Source organism: Podarcis muralis, chromosome 11 (genome assembly GCF_964188315.1).
Source record: "Podarcis muralis chromosome 11, rPodMur119.hap1.1, whole genome shotgun sequence".
Lineage (NCBI taxonomy): Eukaryota > Metazoa > Chordata > Lepidosauria > Squamata > Lacertidae > Podarcis > Podarcis muralis.
In genome coordinates this window covers 21,088,289-21,105,825 of record NC_135665.1, presented here as the reverse complement: position 1 = coordinate 21,105,825, position 17,537 = coordinate 21,088,289, and the positions used below count along the sequence as shown (strand labels likewise).

Below are 17,537 nucleotides of genomic sequence, written 5' to 3'. Positions count from 1 at the left end.
CACGATGAAACACTTATTTTTATATCTTGCGGACTCTTATGTGAGTTCAAGTGCTTTGTGTCTCCAACATTTATTTAGACGTTTTAACATACCGCCTTTTGCGCAAGCTCAGGGTGGTTTACAGTCAAGTCAAATCAGGATTTATTTTTATTTTTTTACAAAATAACAGATCCCTTAACATGTAACCAAATAAAGCTACAAATGAGAAGATCACATAGGTAAAGGTAAAGAACCCCTGGATGGTTAAGTCCAGTCAAACTTGACTATGGGGTTGTGGCGCTCATCTCGCTTCAGGCCGAGGGAGCTAGTGTTTGTCTGCAAACATCTTGAAAAAACTGCTAGGCTGGCAGAAGCTGGAACAGAGCAAAGGGAGCTCACCCCGTTGCATGGACTCGAAATGCCAACCTTCTGATTGGCAAGCCCAAGAGGCTCAGTGGTTTAGATCACAGCGCCACCCCCTCCCTACAGAAAATCACATAAGCATATGAAGAACAACAATAGTGAAATATCATACAATTTTTGCTGCCCAATGCCTGGGAAAACAAAAATGTCTTTACCTTGTGGTGAAATTATGCCAAAGTGCCAAACAGGCATCCTTGGGGCATGCATTCAATTAAAAAAGGGCTATTCTGCCATTGACACCCTCTGGTACTCCCCCTGGAAAAGGGACGTGGGTGGCACTGTGATCTAAACCACTGAGCCTCTTGGGCATGCCGATCAGAAGGTCGTCGGTTTGAATCCCCGCGGCGGGGTGAGCTCCCGTTGCTCTGTCCCAGCTCCTGCCAACCTAGCAGCTCAAAGGCACACCAGTGCAAGTAGATAAATAGGTACCGCTACTGCAGGAAGGTAAACAGTGTTTCTGTGCACTCTGGCTTCCATCACAGTGTCCCGTTGCACCAGAAGCGGTTTAGTCATGCTGGCCACATGACCCGGAAAGCTGTCTGTGGATCTCGGCCTGAAAGTGAGATGAGCGCCACAACCCCATGGTCGCCTTTGACTGAACTTAACTGTCCAGGGATCCTTTATCTTTTTTCTTTTTTACCTACTCCCCCTGTATTTTGTGATTTTACCTTTGTCCTAAGGTGAAGCTGTGTCCTTTTCAAATAGCATTTGGAAAAGAAACCCGTTTGCTGCTATTAGTAAAAAAAATTAAAAAATATTTCCCACTTTTCCCCATGTAGGTCTCAAAGAAGCATTTTTAAAACAAAAATTACCCTCCTTCATTTTAAATAATGTAAGATCCATTTTGGTTCAGTGTACTTACCTAATGGTGCTAAATAGCTCAAGAATATAAGAATCATCCATTGGCAAGTTTTATACAGTCCATTCGAGATCTTTCTTCTGTTTCAAATTGTGGAATTTTATTGATTTTTTTTATTGTAAATTTTTACTGCATAAAAAACTCTACCTTCTGCCAGGATGAGTGGGTCTTTCAGCAGAGATTCAAGAAATAGCTAGAAAAGTGTGGTAAAATAAGTAAATGGCTGCTTCCATCCCTTATACGAAAATTTATACTAATAATTCTAAACCAATCAGGGCTTATTTTCAGTTGGAACTCACCAGAACTCAGTTCTGACACCTCTGAAGTGGGTGCCATTGCCATTATAAGAGAACAAGGGAGGCATTCATGATGAGTTCCAGCACCTCTTTTTCGAGAGAAATGGCACTGAATACAATATATATCATGATTAATAGTGAAGTCCTGTGCACCGCTCCAAAGCATTTTAAAAATAATTATTTTATTTTAAAATCACCCACACAGAAAACAGGGAGTTTGGGTTGCTTACGCACATGCAGGTTTCAGAAAAAGTTTCTGGCAGCGACATGATTCATTAACATTGCTGCAAGATGCAGTATTGATTCTTGCTTTGTAAAAGTGACAACTAAGAAGCTACTGAAACAAACACTTCATCAGCTGGGTTGCTTTACCAGTATCTCAAACATCCAATTACTGATCAGCAGTAACTTTGCTTAGCTTAGCTCCTGTAAGCTAATGAGATCACAGCTGTTAACGGTATGTTGTGTACAAGATATACTTAACGAGTGTTCATTAAACAGATTTTTTGGGTGAGCTTTTTGATACTTTTAGGAACCCAATAATGAAATTGCTGGATCAGGCCAAAGGCCTACCTAGTCCAGCATCGTCTTCACTTGTGATTCAAATCCAATGGCATTTAGAGACATGCTGCCTCTGACACACAGCCAGAACACAGCCCTTATAGCTAGTAGCCGTTGACTTATCCGCCATGAATTTCCCTAATCCTCTTTTAAAGCCATACAAGTTTACAGCTGCCGCTACAACTTGTGGGGGCAAATCACAAAGTTAAACTTTGTGCTGTGTACTTTCTTTTGCCTGTTCTGACTCTCCTGTCGCCTTTTGCAAGACAATCTGCAGGAAGGCAGTTTGGATCATGGCCGTTTTGTCCTTTAAAGATCTTTTGAGCGCATCATAAAAAATGTCAATGAATCAACAGATATTTTTCAATGGCTGTTTTGTGTTCAAATTGCTGCTTGAAATTTGAACATGGAATTATAGGTTGCCTCAGAAATATGCACATCTGTCTTTGTATGTGTGTGTATACCAGCTCTTTAATGAGGGGAGTCATCTAATGAAATATATTAGTCAGTAGGAGAATTGTACCCAATTATTCATACTTTCTTGGGAAAGAGCCATACTGAAGCAGCAACAAAATCCTATACAGTGGTACCTCAGGTTGAGTACTTAATTCGTTCCGGAGGTCTGTTCTTAACCTGAAACTGTTCTTAACCTGAAGCACCACTTTAGGTAATGGGGCCTCCTGCTGCTGCTGTGCCGCTGGAGCAGGATTTCTGTTCTCATCCTGAAGCAAAGTTCTTAACCTGAGGTAATATTTCTGGGTTAGCGGAGGCTGTAACCTGAAGCGTATGTAACCCGAGGTCATATCTATTCAGAAGTAAGCTCTACTGAGTTCAGTAGGACTTACTTCTAACTAAGTGCAAAGGATTGAAGTCTTTGTGGGATTTACTTCTGATTTAGGGTTGCCAAACGTCTGGATTTTCAATGATGGAATTAGTGTCTGAGGGGGATTTCAGGGCAACTCAATGTAGTTAGAAGGACTAGTTGTTTAAAGATGACCGCGAATACAGTGTAGCAAATTTACTAACTCTTACTGAGAACCAAAATTATGCAACTGTAACCTTTTTTAAAAAAATATACGATCCCCGGCAGACATGTGGAAGAGTCTTTTACAGTCAATTTTACTACAAATCAATACAAGCCACTGCTCTCCAAAACGCCTCTTTGGATTGTGCAAGAGTAAAAGACCCTAGAATTTGGCAATAAATGTTTAATGTTGATAATATTTTAGCAATTTGCTCTTTGCATCAGGTAAGGTGCAGGTTACTGAGCCGCCTTGCCTAAACAGAACTATTCTGTTAGGAACATAGGAAGCTTTTTCGGTATTCTCAACATTGAAAAGTAGTGACTCTTCTGTGCGTCTTCAGAAATTCAGAGGGGATGGTAGGGGTGGGAGCTTCAGTGATGTGACAGCATTGGACCAAGGACCTTCTGCATACAAGGGATTTGTTCTACCACTGAGCTAAGACCCTTCTCCAGGATTTTGTGATGAAATTGAATACAATCATTTATAATGTAATTCTCTGACAACTGCACACACATCTTGTTATGTTTGGAGAAAAGGTTGAACCCCACGGAGGATTCTACCTTAATAAATGATCCCAACCTCCCATTTCCTTGAATTTCTGAAGTCCTGATACTTTTAAGATAGAAGCAAACTTCCCCACTGCGTTTTCTTATCTTTCTATAACAGCTGTTTCATTTCATTTATCCAGGTCCTATTTCATTGTGATATTTTTCCAGTTTCCTGGAAGGTATTGTCCTGTTCTCCACTTGTATCCCTCCTCTTTGCACACACAGATTCCTAGTTTCCCTTCTGTAGTTCTCATCAGAGCACTTCAGATGTTCCTCACAGTTTTTCGGTGACATCTCATTTGCCATTCCTTTGTTATATAGCACCAATTTTTATATTACCCATTTTTAACATTGACCAACTTTTTTTATCTCTCCTCTACTTATAGTTCACATATAGCAGGGTTCCCAACCTTTTTTTTGGCCATGCCCCACCTAAGCATCTCTAAAATCCTGATGCCCACCCCCCCCCCCGTGACATATAATTCTTATTATTCAAAAAGTGAACTCCTATTCACGTGGAGGAAGCCTAAAAGGCCATTAACTGTTAATAACTCATTCTCGAATTGCCCCCCTTAAAAATCAAATTGCCCCCCCTCTGGGGCAGGTGCCCCACTTGGGAACCTCTGACATATAGGAATTAACGTCACAGGGGCTTTCACTTGGCTACTATCAAGACTAGAGTTACTATTTTGATGCCTCCACAGCAGCCTATAATTCCTTATGAATTCCACCGAAAAGGCTCCTTATAGGAATCCAAAATGTCATTTGAAACCTTCAAGGCTGGGTCCATGGCAGGGGAGCCAACTTAAACAAAATATTGGGGTGGGGGGCAGGTAAGCCCCACCCTGCATAATCAACCACACAAACCATTTGAATGGCAATGCCCGTCAACTGGGGTGGTGGTGGTACCCCTCAAATATTTTTTGGGGGTGAAGACTCCTCAGAGTTGGCTCCTATGGTCCATGGGCATAGCCAGGATTTATGTTGTGTGTCAGGGCAGGACAACCCACCTGTCATCATCCTCTTCCTGGCTTTGTCTAGCAGATTCAGTATGAAACATCTCAAGAAAAGCTGAATTACCCCGAGTGCTCAGAAAAAAAATCTGTCAAAATCTTTCTACAACTTCTGCTTTTAGTTAAGAATGCTTATTTATTTACTTGATTTTGTGGAAGGGGGCAACTTGTCCCCCCGCCCACGCCTGGGTCTTCTTTATCTCGCCCTGTTCCTGAATTTCTTTGCAAATCATGGGTGTAGGCAGGATTTATTTTGGGAAGGGGGCAGGCTTTATGTTGGGGTGTGTGTGTGTGCAGAACCGAGTTACCTGCGACACAATTGGGTTAGTTAAGTATTTTTATTTATTTGCTTGATGGGAGGCAGCTGCACCCCACCCCCCGTTACGCCCTTGTTGCAAGTGTTGTTCCTTCCTTCCCCTTTTCTAAGGGTAATAATAATAATAATAATAATAATAATAATAATAATAATAATAATAATAATGGCCAGTGGGATCCTCCGCAGAGCTGTTGCCTCGCGATCCCGGCATTGGCATCGAGAGAAGTTTTAGAGGCAGTTCTTCCCGCGATCTGGCCGCCCCTCCGGGGGAAACGGAGAAGCGTGGCGACGAGTCCAACATTATTTCCCCTCTCCGCCTTCTTCCCCCTTTCCCCGCCGCGAGAGAAACGCGGGAAGGGAGCCTGCGATCTCCGCCCCGCACCGATCCACTCGAAAGATGCTCTCAGCCAATGGATCGAAGCGGGGAGCGCGCGCAACGAGCAAGCGAGACCAGAGCGATCCCCTCCCCCTAAAAAAAACAAAACACCAAAACACGCGGGCGGGAAGCAGCGGGTCTTGCGCAGGGACGATCGCCGCCTCCTTCCTCCTCCGCCTCCCTTGGCTCCTTACGCACTTACACCTCTCCCCGCGTCGCCAGAGGAAATGCACAGTCTCCCGAGGCCTCTCCAGAGTGACTCTGGGCGAAACCATCCCGTCGCAAGGGGCGGGTGGGTTCTAGAGCCGACACGCGCGCGCGCGCAAGGGCCCCCCCCCCGTTTCCCCTCAGAGGCGGGAGGCAGTTTGAGAAAGAGCCGCGCTCGGTTTTTTTTTTCCTCCCTCCCCCCCCCCCGCGCCACGCGCTCCGTGCAACATCCCGTCCAGCGCCGCTCGCTCGCCGTCGAGAGGATTAGGCGGGATTTGTGGGCTGAAGGCATGTGGCGAGGGCTCTGAGGGGGGTGGGAAAAAAGCCCCGCGGGGTTGTTGTTTTCCCCTTCTTCCCCGCCCGCCTCCTGGGCGAGCGGAGCGCCCTGCATGTCTGTGTCGCTCGGCGAGGGAGGGAAGCAGGCAGCAGGCAGGCGCAGGCGCAGCGCCCGCCCGTCCGCTCGCCTGCCTGCAGCCCGGGCTCCCTCGCTCACTAGTGCAGTTGCCGGGGCGTTGATGGCAGCGGCGGAGCGCGCCCGGAGCACGACGGTGGCGCCGCCGCCTTGGGGCCCCGAGCCCAACATGGGCAGCCGGCACGGAGGCAGCAGCAGCGGCGGCAGCTCCGGGGCCCCTCAGCGGCGGGACGGCGACGGGCGCCGTGGCCCCTCGAGGGCCAGCCAGCTCTCCTGACCTGCCTGCCTGCCGCGCTCTCCCCCTCCTCCCCCGGCGCTCCCCGCCGAAGAATGTCCGCCAAGTCCAAGGGGACCACCTCCTCCTCCGCCACCTCGTCGTCCGTGTCGTCTCCGGCCGAAGGGCTGCCGGCAGCCTCCAAAGCCAAGGTGAAGGAGCAGATCAAGATCATCGTGGACGATTTGGAATTAGTCCTGGGGGACCTGAAGGACGTGGCTAAGGAGCTGAAGGAGGTGAGAGGGAAAGAGGGGAGGAGAGAGGGAAAAAAAAAAAGAGAGAATAAACACCACCACCCCCTCCGATCCGATCTGTGTGCCTGCGGGACCGAAGGCGGCAGAGGATCGGGCAGAGTCCGGCCCCTTTCCCCCCCAGGCGGGACCGGCCCAACTCTTGGGCAACTGTGACAGGCGGCCGGAAGAGCCGCCGTCTCCTAAGCCGGCGTGGACCGGACTGCGCCAGACTTGTTACACTTTCGAGTCTTGCCTGGCCACCACGAGCGATCAACTAGTGGCTCCCTCATTGGGAGCGACGGGGTGGCTGTGTGTGGGGTGGGGGTGGGGTGGGGATGGAGAAACCCAGCCAGTCGCTTCCTATCCTGCCTCCGAGGAGCTCGGGGTGCCGGATCGCCTTGCGCCGAGAAAGCTACCTCTCCTTGATCTTGCTAACCCTCCGTGGCGGGGGGGATGTGATGGAGACGGGGCGGCGCGCAGGCTTTGGGGTTGCCCACCTCTTTGGGATGACTTATGAACAGCCGAGAGGACTCCCCAAAGCCATCCCCGGGCGCGGATGGGAGTAGCTTGGGACGTGGGGGGGGGGGTTGGGGGGGAGAGGAAGAGGCTGCGATGCTTTGCCCGGCGCCACCCACCCACCCCTATTCCGCCCACTCCAGAGTTTGGTTTGTAAGTGGCGGGGAGGAGGGGGCAGGAGGAGGAGTTGTGCCTCTCCATCTTTCCGCGTAAAGGGCTGTGTGGGCATTTCTCCCCTCCCTCCCTCTCTCTCCTGCTTCCCCTCCCCACCCCAGATCTTGGGCTCCAGATTTAGCGTTTAGTCATTGCATTAACTAAGGAGATGCTTCCTTCCCTGACAGCAGCGACGCCGCTTCACTCCTTTGGTTCCCCTCCCCTCCCTCTCCTCTTTTTTCCCGAGGGTGGTTATTTCTGTGCTTTCTTCTGCCGGCTGTTATTTTTAGGAGGTTGGGGCGACGTCGCCGCTTGGAGCTTGTCAAAGTAAAGTTCCTGCGTAGAGCAAAAGGGGAGATTCCTTGCAGGGAGAGAAGGGGGCAGGGAAAGCTGGCAGTCTAGGCCTGGGAAGGGTTCTGCTGGGTTTTGGATACTCCTTCTTCCTTCCCAGATCCCACAGCCTCGACACAGATGGTGTCTTCTGTGCAGGAATTGACTGTGGTGATCCTCAACGCCTTAATGCCAACCCTTAAGGATCCGCAATCCTTACATTGCAGGCACAAGGCAGAACTCGTCTGTTTAGTCTGATGACTCCATCAACACTGGGATCTAAATACATTTGTATTTGCTTTTTCATTGCAAACATAGTTTCATCGGCATCATTTCCCCAAACTTCATGTAGTAGAATGGTTGGATGTGATCTTCGTAGAATTTGAAGGTGGTGGGTGCTTTTCTTTCTAAAATGGACTTTTATAAGACTTGGACCTTTTGTTTTCATCCTGATGGTTACAGGTTGTGACAGATGATGGTGTTTTTAGTTCAGTGGAATCAGAAGAAATCTCCATGTACTTATATATTTTTTATCAACAACTGTCAAAATTCAGCAGGCTGCATCCCCTCGTCTTCATCAGAGAAATATGTACAGGGTGAGCTGGGATCTTGGTAGCTCCGAGAGAAAGGTTGTGGAGAGCAGCAGGCTGTTAGTAGTTCCTATTCCTCTTGTTTGATGCTATAAACTTGGGAGTTCAGCATCCTGAAGCTGGTAACTGAGTTGGACAGGTCTGAATTACAAGAGTGAATTAAAAAATGAGTTGCTGGTACAACTTGAGAATTATTAGGCAGAGGCTATAACCCGTATTAGGAAGTCGGTCCCAGTTATTGGTATTTCCTTCTTAGTAAACATATATAGGATTGGACTCTCAAGGTATCAGGGGTGGAGAATGGACCAGTTTTGCAAACACCAAGAGACACTTCCCACATTTGGAAATGTCTGGATTTTCCTTTTCAGGCCTGAAACACAGCCAGTGCACAAAATATCTATTTGTCTCATATAGTTTAGGAACCAATGTAATATTTCCTTAGCCAGTGGCAAATGTCAGCTCCTATAGCTTAATTTGCAGGCAGAATGCAATTACTGTGTTGGATGCTCTGAAGTAGCAAAACATTGCAATTCAAATAACACAACTTATCTGTCCATTTTGGAGATTCCTCAGATCTTTATTAGTTTGTGTGTGTGTGTGTGTGTGTGTGTGGCGCACAACTGGTGGACAGATGGTGGGATTAGAAGCTGAAATTCAAGTCTGAAGCACGTGTGCGTTGCTTTGTAATCCTGTACATTACATTATACAAGACCCTCTCTCTCCTGCCCCCGTTTCCTAATTTCATAGAGGTTTAACAAGATTTTTTTTCCCCCTAAGGGAAACAAATTGCTCAGAAACAAATTTTCATTTCCTGGAGAAAGCTGTATGAAGGATCAGAAATATCCTTTTTTTACCCTACCAACTCCACTTTCGCTACATTTCTCCTTGCAGATATGCCAATAGCTTGTTATCTTAATGTGCATATTCTGCCTTCCAAGTATTTGTGGTTGTTTGGTATTTTTAAACACACACAGGTATACAATCTGTGGCATTGGAGCCTCATAGTGCCCCCTCCAACCTCATTTTATATCTTCTGAAGCTGTTCTTTCTTTCATTCTGTCCCATCAGAATTCCCTTCTTCCTTTTTTGCTCATTTCCTTCTTATTTTTCCTTGCCTTTGAGCATGGTTCCCTCCCCCTCTTCTCCTTCAGAACAACTGAACAGACTAGTGTTTTGTTTGAGAAATATACATTGATATAGATTGAGCTGCATTGGTTTGTTGATCAGAACTGGATGAATAGGCAGTCCACAAATGAATGGTATAAATAAATAAGCAAATAATACTAATAAAAGCACTCTGAACATTGAATGGAAAGTAACTGCATCCCGTGCAGTGGGACTTCCTTCTAAGCAGACCTGAACAGAATTGGGAATTCTAAGGTAGCCATGGTGAAAATCAAAGAAGGCCAGTATTTTTTCTGGGTTAGTTAATCCAGAACACTTTTGTCTGAGGCTCCATTTATCACTTGAGTTTGGCTCCACTCTTTTATGGCATGCAGACCTTGACATATTTTCCCTGATGGAATGGGGCCCTTGACAGGCCAAAAACGATTGCCCTCCCCTTGGCTTACAGTAACAATATTCTCTTTAAATTTCAAGGAGTCAGAGGCTTTTACAATAGTTCATAGTATTTTAGGATCCGGGAAGAGTGCCTTATTTTCTCAGACTTGGTTCTGTTTCTGGAAGTGGAACTCTTGGTTTTAGGTAAGCAGATTTGTTTAATATCATCGGCTGCGTCTCTGAGAAGAACAACAACAATGAACAACAATTTGTGGCCTCTGCTGCTCGCTGCCAAGAGTAATTGTTTATGGCTGCAATAGTTTCATGGAAGAAGTGAAGCTACAGCGCCTGTTAGGAAAGGCTACAGCTTGTAATGACAACTTTATGCACCTAAAGCAGCATGTTTTCCTTTTTTAAAAAATGCTAGTTACTGTGAGAAGATAAAGAACACTGTTCATTAGTTCACAGCTCATGTCTTGTCTTATGTTTTCTTTGAAATCCTGAAGTGCCTGACTAATTTTCCTTTTTTTTTAATAAAAAAAACCCCTTTTGCTGCACAAGCAAGACAGCAACAGAAGTGTGGTCTTAACTTCCAGATTTTGCATTTACATATTATATTTTATTTACAGTCCACTTTCCTCCATGGAAGTCAGGGACACAGTGTTTGTAAAGTGTCCAGGTGACTCGGCAACAAACCCAGATTAGTTTAGCTTCAGTGAGATTGTAGCATAACTGTGCCTTCAGGCCATGCCCCCAAAAGCTGGCTTTGGAAGTGAAAAAACACATCTTTTACTCTTTTAAAAAAATAGGCTGCCCTTCTGTTTTGTTCAAGAGGTTGAGTTGGATCAGGGGAGTCTTCTCCCAATGAAGGAAGTACCTTTGGAACCACCCACTGGAAATCAAGATTCTGTGGGAGTGGGTAATCAACCAAGTCGTACACTGAAATTAATTAAAAGCTCAGTTAGTCTTGTCCATTAACTTCAGTGGATCTGAATAAATACTGTTCATTTCAGGCATAGAACACCATCAGGGCATTTTGCTTCTCTCTGTAATGATAGCATCTCTGCCTAACACAGTTGAGAGGAATCAGGATCAGCCCATTCAGGGCCATAGTTCATAGAGAAGACGTCCCTACGTTATTGAGAGTTTGAGGCCCATTGGATACCTGTACCTGGTTTAGCTGGCCAGTTGAAGCATTTCTCAAGGTGTGGTCACTGTCACATGCTGAAAGCTTCTAGGAGCCATAGGTGAGAGCTGAGTGCAGGATGGAGACCAAAGGGGGACAAACTACTCCAGAAGGAACAAAAAAAATTCCTTCCAGTAGCACCTTAAAGACCAACTAAGTTAGTTCTTGGTATGAGCTTTCGTGTGCATGCACACTTCTTCAGATACACTGAAACAGAAGTTGACAGATCCTTCTATATAGTGAGAAGGTGGGGAGGGGTATTACTCAGAAGGGTGGTGGGAATGGGTGATTGGCAGATAGCTGTGATGAGCCTGTTGACGACTCTTAACGACTGCAATAGGTCTTACAGGGTAAAGCAAGGGGTGAGAAGGTGAAAAATGGCTTTGTCATGTATAATGAGATAAGAATCCAATGTCTTTGTTCAGACCAGGTCTCTCCATGGTTTTAAGTTTGGTAATGAGTTGCAATTCAGCAGCTTCTCTTTCCAGTCTATTTCAGTTGTGACAGAGTGAGCTTCAGGCAAAGTAACACCAGAAATTTAGACACCTGGTTGGAAGAGAGCTGTGTGTGCTGCCTGGTTCTGCAACATAGGAGTGATGTTGGCTGCCCTTGTAGGGAGTCTTCTGAATCTGAAGAGCCCAGCAAAGCCATGACAGATGAAATTCTTTAATCCAGATTGCCATGTAAACTTGACAGTGGGGTTGGGGCCTGGCATGACGGTGGCCTCATATTTCTGGCCAATTAAGAACTGACATACATTAAGACCATTTGCACATTAAAATATTGATGTGCACATTCTGTATATAGCTTAACTCCATTATACTCATTTATTGATTTATTATATGTTCCTATGAATGTAATGGACTTAATTCCTTGTCTTTAGGTTTCTAGCTTAATGGCACTTGGCTTCTGAATCCAAACCTAAATCAACAAGAGAATGCTTAGGGGATTTTTATTTTTAAAGCATATTGAGTCACCATAATTCACTTTGTTTTGTTTTTCTGTTGATGTGCATTGCAGCTGGACAGATGTTCATCTTTACCTTCAAAATAATTCCCTCTGCTTTTCCCTTCTAAAAATGTGTTAGCTGTACAGTGATACCTTGGGTTAAGTACTTAATTCGTTCCGGAGGTCCGTACTTAACCTGAAACTGTTCTTAACCTGAAGCACCACTTTAGCTAATGGGGCCTCCTGCTGCTGCCGCGTCACCGGAGCACAATTTCTTTTCTCATCCTGAAGCAAAGTTCTTAACCTGGGTTAGCGGAGTCTGTAACCTAAAGAGTATGTAACCTGAGGTACCACTGTACTTTTAAAGTGGAAACATGTCTGGTTCCACTGAACAATTTTGAAAATGGTACCTACCTACCCATGAATACATACAGGAAGTATGGTTTCCTTTTTGCTTTTCCACATGGTAAAGAAGTGAACCGACACCCTTTTAAAAAGGTCATTTGATTTTGATGGCACATTGCATATTCATGGTAGAGGATAAGGAGGGATCATAGAATTATAGAATCATAGAACTGTAGCATTGGAAGAGACCCGGAGGGTCATTCTGTTCAACCCCCTGCTATGCAGGAATCTCAACTAAAGCATCCATGACAGATGGCCATCCAACCTCTGCTTAAAAACCTCCAAGGAAGGAAAGTCTGCTTCCTTCCACAGCAACCCTGAACATAGATTAATAGTTAGGAAAAGGGGATCTCAAGACCTTGGGATGCAAATGGCACAATTGTACTGCCAGGAAGCATTCCACAAGAACAAGGAAGGGATTTACTGGGACCCAGGATGTGAGCAGATAATTAGGAAGGCAGACAGCCATTTCAACCGATCATTTTATTAGAAATGTAAGAAACTGTCTTATACTAAGTCAGACTGTTCGTTCTCCTAATTATTGTCAGCACTGACTAACAGTGGCTCTTCGGTGTTTTAAGTCCTTCCCAGCTCTACCTGAAGATGCCAGGAACTGATCTAGAGACATTTCTACCTGAAGATGCCAGGAACTGATCTAGAGACATTTCTGCTGTAGACAAGAGGGGTGTACAGGCCAGGGGAGCAGCAGAACGTTTAATCCCCAAGCTACAGAAAGATGTTCACAATTTACTGCAGAGCTTTCCAAACTGTGTGTCATGAAATGTTAGTGTGTCGGTTGCAGTATGTAGGTTTGTCGCTCCTCTCACTCTTCCTGGGGCTGGAAAGGGATGTGTGTATAAAATGATGCATGTCCAAAAAGTGTGTCACCAACATGAAAAGTTTGGAGAGTTCTGATTTACAGGAGAGCCATGGCACAGTTTAAACATAGTTGCACAAAAAGGAATCTTGATACTGTAACTTATAATTGCATGTATAAAGTGTTGCTTCCAACTACATTCTGACTGTTACTAAGACTGTCATAAACCTAATTGAACTCAATCGCATTGACTTCTAAGTTGCAGTGTAAACCACTGATGAGAAACCTGTGGCCCTCCAGATGGTGTTGAACTTCATTTTGCATCAGCCCCCAGCAGTATGGGGAGTGATTAGGAATGATGAGACTTGTGGCAACATCTGGTGGGCCATAGGTAGCCCATATCTCTTGAATGCCAATAGGATAATCTGAGTTGGGATATGGTGTAGCAGTTTGAGAAAGTTTAAATCTCAAACAGGTAGATGCCAATGCTTTGGGAAGTACTTGTCTTTGAAGGTTTCCTCCTAGAAAGGCCATGTATAGGGCAGAGAATACTTCTGAGAAACAAGGCCTATTGAGGAGGATGAATCATACCTGTGGTGTCTAAGAGGAACTGGACATAGAGGAAAGGGTTAAATTTCCTTCATGAGCACAAATAATCCCATGTATGAGATAAGTCAACAGGCGCAAGGTCAGCCAAGCCAGTTGCTATGGCAACGGCCCAGTGCCATAGTTGGAAGCACTGATTGCTCACTCCCCACCCGCTCAACTGTACTGGAATGCAACACAGCACTCCTCAATAAGCAGGGAATGGGAATTCCACCATGTGACCTGCTTTCCTGCAGACTTCAGTCTACAACTGAGGATGTCAATCAAACTCTACATAAATCCCAGATTAAAAATTATTGTAAAGAATAAAAGAAAACTGTTGTGAAAGAAGACATTTTGTGAGAATCTACTGCAAGAAAAAGGAAAAATGTATATAAGATCTTAGGATCTTAACCCTTCAGTCTCCATTCCCTATTGAGACTAACCTTAAATATTGAACTGAATTCCACTATTTACCCTCTTCCACTTCATCCAATACCTCTGTTTCCTCTCTCTGTTCAATTTTACATGGCAAGCTCCCTGTAATAAGACAGTGTTTTTGTTCTTGTGCTTTAAATTCTATGTGCAAAGTCTTAAGTACATAATAATAGTTAATAGGATCTGTGTATATCTTCAAATATGAGCTAAATCAGTGACAAAGATAAAGAGTATTATGTAACTTCGTCAAAATGGAGCAGTAGGAAGTACTGTTTAAGCAGAGGCTTGACAACCATATGTCAGGAGTGCTCTGATGGTGTTTCCTGCTTGGCAGGGGGTTGGACTCGATGGCCCTTGTGGTCTATTCCAACTCTATGATTCTATGGTTCTAGGAAGTTTCCATTCTGAGTTATAACTTTAGCTTTTTCAGAATTCATTGTGAATTTGCTTGACCTATTCTGTAATATGCTGTTTAGGTTTTTTCCACTTTGAAACATAATTCTATCTGTCACTTGTCAGTTTCCAACCCATTTCAAAAATACTTGAAGGTGAAAATTAGGCTGGGCCGCATGAAGAAGTATTGGACTGATTATGCTTTCTCTATTAGGCATTTAATCTCTAAAGAGATCTGGAGTTTGTGCATGCTAAATCTCCTAGAAATCTAGGTTCTCCATTAGAGGAATTAAATATAGAACGTTGTGTAAGTTCAGTTCAAAGCTCAACCATCAAAGTGTTCTGTTGGTGAAGTCTCCGGTAATGTCAGTATTGTGCTTTCTTGAAACATTTGATCTCTGTCCCATGCTGTCTGAATTGCCAAGAGCAGTGGCTTTCAAAGGTTGTTGTGATGGGCCTCCCTTAGTCGGCACTTCCAACTGAAAATAGTTTAGAGATTTTCTAAATCAGTGTCATAGTGCAGCAGCCCCATGCTGTGTAAACTTCTTAGAATCATAGAATTGTAGACTTGGAAGGGACCGCAAGGGTCATCTAGTCCAACCCCCTGCAATGCAGGAATGTTTGCCCAATGTGGGGCTCAAACCCATGACCCTCAGATCTCATGCTCTACTGAGTGAGCTGTCTCTAGCATCTTCTGGCTTAGACACTTGGAGGTGCCACTAGTGCAGGGGTTGGCAAGGTTCACCTTACCTGGGTCCGTTCACTGCAGCGGAGATCCCTCTGTGGGCTGGATTGCATGCGTGCGTGAGCGAGCATGCCTGCGATTTCTGGCGTTTGCGCAGATGCAATTTCCAGTGCAGTAGAAGTGAGGCCCTGCACCATGCTGGTTTAGCACAGTGTGCGGGTAGCTAATGTCTTTTTAATTTTTGTTGGAAGCCGCCCAGAGTGGCTGGGGAAACCCAGCCAGATGGACGGGGTACAAATAATAAATTATTATTATATTATCACCAAGCAGGCGGCTCGGTTTGGGGACGGCTCATGGGCCAGTTTAACAACCTCCGTGGGCTGCTTGTAGTTAGGTTAGGTTAGGTTGCCGACCCCTGCACTAGTGTGACTCTGTCTGAAGCCCGGTGGCAGCTCTGTTGTCCTGTCACTAAGTGTTTTGCATATGGGCTGCACTGCCCAAGGCTTGGCCCGTTCATAGAAAATGAAATTTCTTATCACATGAGTGGAGAAGCTCTGGCCTACGAGCCTAATTCATCCAGCTCTGGCATGTGTGGCTGTTTTATTTTCCAGCCATGCCTACTTGCCCACACCTAATGTCATGCCTCCAGCTGTCAAATATTTGTTTGTGTTGGGTGAGAGGAGCTATGGATCTAGTCCATCAGGCAGATCCATTTCCCCATCCCTGCCTTAGCTTGCAGACCTTCACATTACCATGGTTTGGGCATTAGAAAGGTCACTAGAAAAGTCAATGTCCATGGAACAATTCTGTACTTCTATTTCCAGAGAAGAGGGACATGGGTGGTGCTGTGGTCTAAACCACTGAGCTTCTTGTGCTTGCTGATCAGAAGGTCAGCGGTTCAAATCCCCGTGACGTGGTGAGCTCCCGTTGCTCGGTCCCAGCTCCTGCCAACCTAGCAGTTTGAAAGCACGCCAGTGCAAGTAGATAAATAGGTACAGCTCCAGTGGGAAGATAAACAGCATTTCCATGCGCTGCTCTGGTTTTGGTGTTCCGTTGCGCCAGAAGTGGCTTAGTCTTGCTGGCCACATGACCCGGAAGAACTGTCTGCAAACAAATGCCGGCTCCCTCGGCCTGTAAAGCGAGATGAACCCCAGAGTTGTCTGCGACTGGACTTAACTGTCAGGGGTCCTTTACCTCTACCTTTTTTTAGTTTCTGAGAACAGGGAAACTCTGACCTGTTTCACCAATAAACACCCAAGGTTTGTTAGAGAAAGGTGGAGTTAGGGCTCATTTTGTGGAGGGAGTAAGATGGTGCATACCATCTTCTCATCCAGTTAAGATACATTCTCAACCTCCAAGGTTCAGAACAAGGTTAGATAGTTTTGGTGCTTGGCAAAAATGCACAATTTCCCCATGCACATTTTTGCTACTTGTGCAGACTGAATATGTACTTCAGATACTTTAGAAATATGAGCTTGTGGAAAGGACTGAATGAATTAAACAAAATAAAGTGAAATCATAGTACAGACTTGTGTTTAGTCTACTGACATTGTCATTTTCCAGGCTTTCTTCTTTCCATACAGAATTTGCTGAGAGTGTCATGCGTATTTCGGTTTTTCCATGGCAAATACTTCTGTGGATATCAAACCTCATCAGCCTGAACAAATTCTTGAAAGTTATTTGTGAACTATTTGCATAACTTGTAATAAGCAAATGAATGAGATTTAGCTTTTTATCAAAAGGGAGCAGACATGGTAGCTGTTGCCAATAATTTACAGAGATTGATCCAAAATAGAGGATATCTAGACTGTATGGTATGCAAGAAAAATAATGGCTACTGTGCATAATTATTGTGGCTTCATGCAAGCATTGCCTACGCTTGCAATTTGTTCAGTTGACTGGCTGCCATTAAACCTGTGGTTTCTGTGCATCACTGAATTTTCCATTTCCGCCTCAAACTTGCTATATTTTGATTGATTTAGTGAATATTTTTCTATTTCTTAAGCTACTGGCTCTTCCACTTCAATAGTGACTTAAAATGGGAAATGCTGACATTGACTGAGAGACAGGAACAGGTTGTATCTCACATGAAAAATAACACAAATCAGGATATGTTGTTCTGGTGTGGGTTCTTCCAGTTTCCAATGCTTTTTATATGGACCAAATAAAATGCATTTAAATGGGTCAAAACCTTGAACCCAGATAAATAATGAAAAAATAGGTGGGGGATAGGAAAGTCTGGGATGGTAAAGCAATGAGAGGAAATGGTGGTCATTTCTCAGCAGCTGTAGTTCCTGCTAGTTGTGATCACCAGCTGCAGGGTGGCGTCCTTCAGGGGAAGATAACATGGTTGGTTAAAGCATGGTGCTGACAACGCCAAGGTTGCAGGTTCGATCCCCATATGGGACATATTCCTGCATTGCATGGAGTTGGACTAGATGAGCTTCAGGGTCTCTTCCAGCTCTATAA

General features: G+C 44.9%; 1 protein-coding gene across 2 annotated transcripts in view; it reads left to right on the top strand.

Moving 5' to 3' along the window:
* Positions 1 to 5,809: 5,809 nt before the first annotated feature.
* PRR16 (proline rich 16) overlaps positions 5,810 to 17,537 on the top strand; it is a 118,660-nt gene continuing 106,932 nt past the window's right edge. Inside the window, exon 1 of one of the 2 annotated variants that reach the window (XM_028748184.2) lies at positions 5,810 to 6,525. In XM_028748184.2, the coding sequence (XP_028604017.2) occupies positions 6,346 to 6,525 (180 nt within the window). In that variant the 5' untranslated portion in view covers positions 5,810 to 6,345. The remainder of the gene's footprint in view (positions 6,526 to 17,537) is intronic. The other variant, XM_028748183.2, reaches the window with a different exon arrangement.